The sequence below is a fragment of the Eleutherodactylus coqui genome, chromosome 4, assembly GCF_035609145.1.
Source record: "Eleutherodactylus coqui strain aEleCoq1 chromosome 4, aEleCoq1.hap1, whole genome shotgun sequence".
NCBI lineage: Eukaryota > Metazoa > Chordata > Amphibia > Anura > Eleutherodactylidae > Eleutherodactylus > Eleutherodactylus coqui.
In genome coordinates, this window is record NC_089840.1 from 53,640,070 (window position 1) to 53,648,848 (window position 8,779).

At 43.5% G+C, this 8,779-nt stretch overlaps 1 protein-coding gene across 1 annotated transcript; it reads right to left on the reverse strand.

Moving 5' to 3' along the window:
* Nucleotides 1-7,612: 7,612 nt before the first annotated feature.
* Nucleotides 7,613-8,779, reverse strand: LOC136625324 (actin-1-like). Its single transcript, XM_066599425.1, has one exon. The coding sequence runs from the start codon at nt 8,760-8,762 to the stop codon at nt 7,641-7,643; it is 1,122 nt and encodes a 373-aa protein (XP_066455522.1). The 5' UTR covers nt 8,763-8,779; the 3' UTR covers nt 7,613-7,640.

An 8,779-nucleotide genomic window follows, 5' to 3' on the forward strand; every position in this document is an offset into this window, starting at 1 on the left:
ACGGGGAGTTTATACAGGCTCTAAAAACTCTATATTCCAAACTCTAAATTCCTATTAGACGAGGCACCCGTCAAGGATGCCCCCTCTCACCAGCGCTTTTCGCGCTAGCTATAGAAACTTTAGCGATAGCAATAAGAAATAATCCCAATATAAAAGGAGTCCACCTAGGGAAGAAGGAGTACAAATTAAGTCTTTTTGCAGATGACCTCTTACTCACTATCACCCAGCCACTGACATCGTTACCAAACTTAATGAACACATTGGAGAAATGGGCGACCCTAACGGGATTAAAAGTTAATGCGGATAAAAGTGACATAGCCTACATAAACACCCCATCTTCCATATCAAAACTGGTAGACTTGAACTTTGGCTTTCAACACCAGGCACACTACATCCCATACCTAGGGGTTAATTTAACCACCTCACTATCTACCTTATATAAGTGGAACTATCCACCCCTGATAAGAAAACTCTCCGCTGAGCTGCAGAAGTGGGACGACCCACTGCTGTCCTGGGTGTGCAGGGTACACGCGGTAAAAATGAACCTTCTCCCACGAATACTCTATCTCTTCCGAACCCTGCCCATCCCAATCCCAAGTGAAGCACTGAACAACCTACAAAAGCTTGTCTTTAAGTTCATATGGGCTAATAAACACGCTAGAATAAGAAACAATGTTATGCATTACCACAAAAAACAAGGAGGTCTCTCGGTCTCCAATCTGAGGAAGTACTATACAGCGGCGAGAATAGCTCAATGGATCGAGACCTTGGGGGGAACGAGAACACCTCTATGGGTAGGTTTGGAAGCCTCCAGAATAGCCCCACATACATTTTCAGAACTGATCTGGTCTGACGGCGCTATGATCAAGAACTTTCAAGGCATGAGTCCCTTCTCATACTATTCACTACGCACCTGGAGAAATACCAAATATAAATACAAACTTTCAACAAAACCCTCTAGACTACTACCCCTAATACCAAACGAGAGATTTCCCCCGAGCATGGACCTGGTTCATTTTCAGTGGAGGAAGATCAATGAAATCACTAACCTTCACCACATAATAGAGAACTCAAGCCTGATGACCATGAGCCAATTTCAAACCAAGTTTAACCCACCCCCATCTGAGAATTACCGAGTCAACCAAGTGTTCCATTTTCTAGGCTCACTCCAACTACCTCGGGTTCTCCCGGGTACAACCATGTTCAAGAGATTATGTCAAAGAGACCCTATGAAAAAAGGCTCTTTATCTCTGATCTATAGTATTCTGAACAACCTGACAGGAGAAAGCAAACTACCCTATATGGAAAAATGGGAGAGAGATTTTAATATCAATATGTCTATAGAAAGATGGAGACATTGTTGTGAAGCAATATCAAAAGGTAGCCATCAAGTGACTCTGATGGAGACCTCCCTAAAAATTCTACATCGCACTCACTTGCTGCCAGCAAGATTACATAAAATCTACCCATCCACCTCGCCCCTATGCTTCAGGGGGTGTGCAAAAGAAGGCTCACAGGTGCACATCTGGTGGACTTGCCCGATAGTCGCCAGACTATGGGAACGGGTACACAGACTTCTACATAGACTGTTTATTGGCGACCTCCAAAAATCTCCCACAGTGTTCCTCCTGGGAGACCACCAAACAGGAGTCAGCTACCGCGCACATAAACTGATACAAGTCATCTGCATGGCAGCAAAAATGCATATTGCATCTAGATGGAAACAGCAGAGCCTTTCATTCCAGGAGGTGTTGAATAGAATCTCACAGATTGCGTTATATGAGAGATTACATGCCATAAGGTCAGACTCACTAGAAAATTTCGGGCAGGTTTGGGGACCCTGGATAGAGCTGATAGATATCCCGGGATTCAGACATGTCCTCCAATCGACCTAAAAGTAACCAAATATCCTACTCATAGTGGCAATCCGCAAAGTGGAGTAAGCCGAGTAATACATGAGAGGAAAAAAAAAAGAGAGACGACCACATGTGACCATTGTTTAAGTTTTATTGTTCCAAATGTTTAAGTTAAAAATAATAAACACCTAAATCACTAGATAAGATAAGCAAAACAGAAACGAATAAAGGTGATTACAAGAGAATAAGTATATTTAAACTACATGTGTAAGCTTCCTGTTATTAAAATGAATACAATTTTATACCTTATGCCCCCTGCGAGGGGATATTTTGCTGTTAATAAAAGAAATACTTATCTTGATATGCTTCTTTAACCCTTTGCAATCTAATTTTGGATTTAGGGTTTCCTATGGGTTTTTCTCTTACTGCCATTATACAATGGCGCCGCCTGCTGGCTAGAGCCAGTACTGCAGTATTGGACATGCTGGAGAGGGCCCTGACAACAGAGCGGCCAGTAATATACAGTAAGAATACCCTGCCGGACGTCTTCCGACGTTGGAAGCTGTGCAGCCTTCAATCAGAATGTCTTTAGACGTCAGACAGTGGATTGGAAAGGGTTAATAAAAGTTATTTGAAACTAAAATACGTCCGTTCCTAACCACGGACACGCTAAAGACGCTCGTGGTTGCCCTCATCCACTCCCAGCTTGACTACTGCAACTCGCTACTCATCGGCCTCCCCCACATTAGACTCGCTCCACTCCAATCCATACTAAATGCAGCAGCTAGGCTCATTTTTCTATCCAGTCATTATTCAGACGCCTCTGCACTTTTCCAGTCGCTGCATTGGCAGCCCATCCACTGCAGAACCAAATTTAAACTCCTCTAACTCACTCACAAAGCTCTGCATGGCGCTGCACCACCATACATCGCCTCCCTACTGTCAGTACACCACCCAGCCCGCTCACTCCGATCGGCTAACACACTCAGACTAAACACCCCTGTAATACGAACCTCTCATGCTCGCCTACAGGACTTCACCAGAGCAGCACCCATCCTCTAGAATGCTCTACCCCAAGGCATCCGGACAATTCCCAATGCACAAAATTTCAGACGTGCCTTAAAAACGCACCTCTTCAGGGAAGCATACCAACTCTCCTGACCTAGTCCCTCGCCCCTCCCTATGGTGCCCCACCCTGTTTGCTTTCTAATAAATGATCTGTACATGAAATTTTCTATTGCCTGTATTCCCCACCCCCTGCACCTCCTGTACCACCCCCAACCCATTTGTGTCTAACCCAATGTATCTCATATTGTAATTGTTGTATTGTTTTGCATTTATCCATGCCTGAAAGCGCTGCGGAATAAGTTGGCGCTATACAAATAAAGATTATTATTATATGTATATGTTTAAGCCCATAGCCTTCACAATCCCCCATTTAAAACAGTCCATCTTTAAAAGAGCCTTTGTAGTGGTACTTTCAAGGATTCTAAGCCACCCCTGCCAGTCTTTCTTTATTGTCTTCTTTGCCATTTCCCCACTGTTGTTGCTCTTTACGTATGACTGTTTCAACGATATCATAGAGGGAGCGATTCCAGATAATTTGCTTGTCTCCGTATTCCACAGAATGTCCAGAAATTGCAAACACTCAAAAGAAACAGTATTAGTAATGGGTGAAACATAGAATCCATCATCTTTCCTGCAGTAGGTGACCATCCAGTAAAAATATCATACCAGTGATACTCTGTGTCTATCTGGATCTTAGTACCTATGCTGACCAACTTATCTCCTACCCATACCGTTTGTTTTTCTAATTCCATAAGGGAGAGGTTAGTAACTTTCCAATGCTTTTGAAGGTGTTCAGTATCTTTCATTAATCTTACAATTCTACCCAAGAATACAGTCAGATTTGACATAGGGATAGCATCTGGGTGCCAGTAGTACCTTAATGTAGGTTCAGCATCTGGCAAAAAGGTGTAAGTTTCTGTAAACCAATGTATCACCAATATGTTTTGTAAACATCCAGAAAATGGAAATGATGAGATTATACATACTGGTGGTGTTATTTCCCGTAGTGCCCCCATTTGAAATAAGTCTGTAATTTGTGGGCCTATAGAATCCTCTGGGGCCCTATCCAATAGGTATTGTTTTACTTGGGGGGCTACGCATCCTGGTTTTAGTGTGACTACTATGGGTGTCACATTCATATGACCAATATCTGTTTTGGACTTGGCCCAGAGTTCCTGTGGAACTTCTTGTAATATTACTTCTGGAGTTAAGAGAAAAATTGGCTGTGGATCGTCTAGAGAAGCCACCATCTGGCAAAATTGTTCTGTGTTTGTTTTTGCAAAATCAATCTGCACTGTTCCTTCTTCAGTAAACTGAATGGAAGCTGACAGGGCAAAGAGTATGTCTGTGCCCATAACTGATAGTGGAAAATCATCACTCACCAACAGCTTCTTGTCCTCTCCCTGTTCTTCACCTCTCAGCTTTGCAAGGCTGAAGTGACGGCTGGAAGTTTAGTACATGCAGTTCCCACTTTAACTTGCTCTATCTCTGCCTAAAACAGGGCTGCTCTTGCGGTTTTTTGGTCTTGATTGAAAGCCAAAACTCTTGGCTATACTGCAGCTGTAGTCCAGTTCTAGGCAGAGATGAGGCCATTAGAAAAGTGCTCCTCTACCTGAACAGTGCTCGGGCTAAACTGTAAGGTCCTTTTCTCCCTGAAAATGCTGCATGGAAAGTCCACAGCAAATCCGCCCAGTATAATAAACATGAGCTACGGCCACTTTCACATGGTCAGTATTTTGCATCAGTATTTGTAAATCAAAACCAGGAATGGGTCCAAAACACAGAAAAGATACAAATAATGCATTATGGTTTTATCTATTTCTGGTTTTGAAGTAACCTGAAGGAAAGATTATGGGGAAGCACAATCGTTAACAATCCCTAAAAGAAGGAAGGATGGGAAGCATTTAAAGAAACCAGGATGGATGAACACAGAACTTGCACGCATGTTAAAAACAAAGAAAAACATGTTTATCAAATGGAGAGAGGGGGGAGTATCTAGAGAAGAATATAATGGGGTCTGCAGAAACTGTAGGGCAAGTGTCAGAAAAGCTAAAGCTAATAATGAATTGAGGCTTGCAACAGAGGCCAAAAGCAATAAAAAAGGATTTGGGGGGTATGTCAAAAGCGAAAGAAAAGTCAATGATGCTATTGGATGCTTACAGGATGAAAATGGTGAATTGGTTAGGAATGATGTTGAGAAGGCTGGACTTTTAAATTCCTATTTTGTATCTGTTTTCTCTCAGAACATAGATGGAACATCAACTAATCTTCCCTGTGCTATTGAAGGAATAAAAGAATATAGGCTATCTATAAACAGAGATGGTGAGGGAGCACTTGGCTATCTTAAATGACTTCAAGTCTCCAGGTCCAGATGAATTACATCCTACGATACTAAAGGAAGCAGCGGAGGTAATTGCTGAACCATTCACCATAATCTTTGAAAATTCCTGGAGAACAGGAGAAGTCTCAGAAGATTGGAAAAGGGCAAATGTTGTCCCTATCTTCAGAAAAAGGGAAGAAGATGGATCCAGGAAACTACAGGCCTGTGAGCCTGACTTCTATACCGGAAAAGATCTTTGAACAAATTATTAAACAACATGTATGCAAGTACTTGGATAAAAATGGAGCAATTAACCAGAGCTAGCATGGGTTTGTAACAAACAAGTCATGCCAGACTAATCTAATTTCCTTCTATGACAGTATCACCAACTGGGTTGATCAGGGAAATGCAGTGGATATAGTATATCTTGACTTTAGTAAAATATTTGACAATATCTTATACCATACTAATTGAAATAGTGACCAAATATGGGATTGACAAGGCAACTGTTAGGTGGATTCCCAACTGGCTGAGTGATCGTACTCAAAGAGTGGTCATAAATGGCTGCACATCCAAGTGGAAAAATGTATCAAGTGAGGTACCACAAGGCTCTGTCCTAGGCCCAGTGTTGTTCAACATTTTTATAAATGATCTGGAGGAGGGAATTGATGGGAAACTGATCAAATTTGCCAACAACATAAAGCTAGGAGGGATAGCTAACACTAGGGAAGAGAGAGAGAGTATTCAAAAAGATCTAGAAAAGCTTGCACAGTGGGCGGCAATTAACAGAATGGTATTTAACAAGGAGAAATGCAAAGTCCTACATCTGGGCCAGAAAAATGAAGAAAGCGCATACAGAATTCAAGGAATTGGGGATCACAGACTGAACATAAGTCAACAATTGATGCAGCAGCCTAAATATGCAAACACAATTCTGGGATGTATTAAGAGAAACATAGAGTCTAGATCACGTGAGGTAATTATCCCCCTCTACTCTTCCTTAGTCAGACCTCATCTGGGATACTTTGTCTAGTTCTGGGCAACCCAACTTTAAAAAAAGACATAGACAAACTGGAGCAAGTTCAGAGAAGAGTTATCAAGATGGTGAGCGATCTACAAATCATGTCCTATGAAGAATGGTTAAAGGATCTGGGAATGTTTAGCAAAAAAGAAGGCTGAAAGGGGACTTAACAGCTTTCTACAAATATCTGAAGGGCTGTCATAGTGCAGAGGGATCAGCCCTATTCTCATTTGAAAAAGGAAAGACTAGAAGCAATGGGATAAAACTGAAAGGGAGGAGACACAAATGAGATATTAGAAAAAACTTTCTGACAATGAGGGTGATCAATGAGTGGAACAGGTTACCATAGAAGGGGGTGAATTCTCCTTCAATGGAAGTCTTCAAACAAAGGCTGGACAAATATCTGTCTGGGATGATTTAGTAAATCCTGCACTGAGCAGGGGGTTGGACCTGATGACCCTGGAGGGCCCTTCTAACTGTACCATCCTATGATTCAACGCCCACAATTTGATTGGCTAGTGCAGAGAATGGGTCAAGGCTGTCCCATGTGTGCGCTAAGCTGTCATACTTCCCCATGTGACCTTCCTCCCTTGCAGTTTCGGCGCTGTGATTTCCCTCCACTGCATTTCCCTGCTGTAAATATTCCCGCCCGGCAACCCCTGAAGGTGACACCGCTCTAGCCTCCTAGCTCTACTCTCATACTTCCCCCCGCGACCTTCTCCCTTGCCGGTGTTGGCGCTCCCCGCCTGGCAACCCCTCAAGCCGGCACCACTTTGGCCTCCTTGTTCCGCTCTCATACTTTGCCCGGCGACCGTCTCCCCTGCTGGCGTTGGTGCTGTCACCCCCCCCACTCCGCTGCATTTCCACGCTGTCACTGCCCCCAGTGGTCTGCCTTCTCCCGTCTCTCACCTGTTGTCAGTTGCCTCGAATAATGGTTGCAATATGTGACACAGCAAGGAGACTCACAGCACTGGAGCTGGGAAGGAGACAAGGGACAGCGGTGGAGGGCTGAGTGACACTGGAGGCGGGAAGGAGACAAGGGACAGTGGCGGAGGGGTGAGTGACATCAGGTAGGGGGGGAGATAATGGGTACCCATTCTCCAACCCAACAAATCAAATTGTGGGCGTTGGTTGTGGGCGTGCAGTTTGTCTCCACTCATTCTTCTGGTGGAGACAAGATACAACAGTACCCATTCGGGCAAATATTGTAAAAGCATCCTTACACTTTGTTGCAGTAAATACATACATAGACTATACAATGTAACCTGCAACAGAATTCCATTGTCTTTTTTAACACATTCTTTGTATTTCACATATAACCTAAACAATTATTGCTGTAGCGGATCATGTTTATTTACTGGGCTCCTACCATCACTTAGAAACACTTCCTACGGACGATGTTTGGTCCTATTTCTTGGTATTCTGACTTCGTTACCCACATTTGCTGGAAAGCGGAGAGCGATGAAACAATGGATCCTCCCATCCATGCAGCAAGCATCGGATCAGGGGGAGCTGAGACTTTCACATGACAGTCAGCAGGAACCATACTTCTAAGTTCTTTGGTCAGTCTCAAATCAATTCCATTAAAAAGACTCGACCCTCCGGACAAAAGAATATTGGAGTATAAGGTTCTCCGGAGATCAATATCAGACTTTGTAATTGTGTGGAAGAGGAGTGTGTCAATACCTGGAGCTTCTATGCCAATGTTATCTGGTGCAAAGAGGGCTTCAGGGCATCGAAACCTCTGGTTGTGAACCTTAATTACATTTCCATCAGGAAGTTTGTATTCGTCTTCCACTTCTTGCAGTTTTTTTCTCAGTTCTGCATCTATATCCTCAGCTACATAGCACAGCTTCTCCTTGATGTCTTTTACAATCTCCGTTTCTGCTGTACTGACTGAAAAGACGCCTCTTTCCCTCAACAACCTCATGAGATATTCGGTGAGATCATGTCCTGCAAGATCAAGTCTTAAGACTGCATGCGGGAGACAGTATCCCTCATATACCGGCACAGAATGTGTCACGCCGTGTCCAATATCCAACACGCATCCAGTTACCTTGCCGGCACAATAAAGAGCCAATACACCTTGGGTGGCAACATAAATGGCTGGTACGTCAAATTTTTCAAAAAATACTTGTGCCATGTTTTTGCGATTGGAAAGTGGGTTGAGGGGTGGCTCGGTGATAAGTGCCGGCCTTTCAGATGGATTGATTTTTAAGTGGCAGTAATAGGAGTGTTTCCAGATCAGCTCCATGTCTTCCCAAGATGTGATAACGCCACGTTCCACCGGATACTTCAGGGAAAGAACCCCCCTTCTTCTTTGAGCTTCCTCTCCAACAAAGTAATCTTTCTGTCCTGCGCCGATCATTACAGGCTTTGCTTTGGGTCGACCAATGATGTTGTGGTAAATGAAGCAGGGTTCTTTATTTCCTGAAGTTCCTATTTTTAGGAGTCCCGATCCGTTGTCTATAACTACAGCAGGGTGGAACTCGGCCATGGTGGTGACTCTGAAGA

What these genes read in the sequence shown, in the direction of transcription:
- LOC136625324 (XM_066599425.1), bottom strand. Translation starts at nt 8,762, where the DNA reads ATGGCCGAGTTCCACCCTGCTGTAGTTATAGACAACGGATCGGGACTC.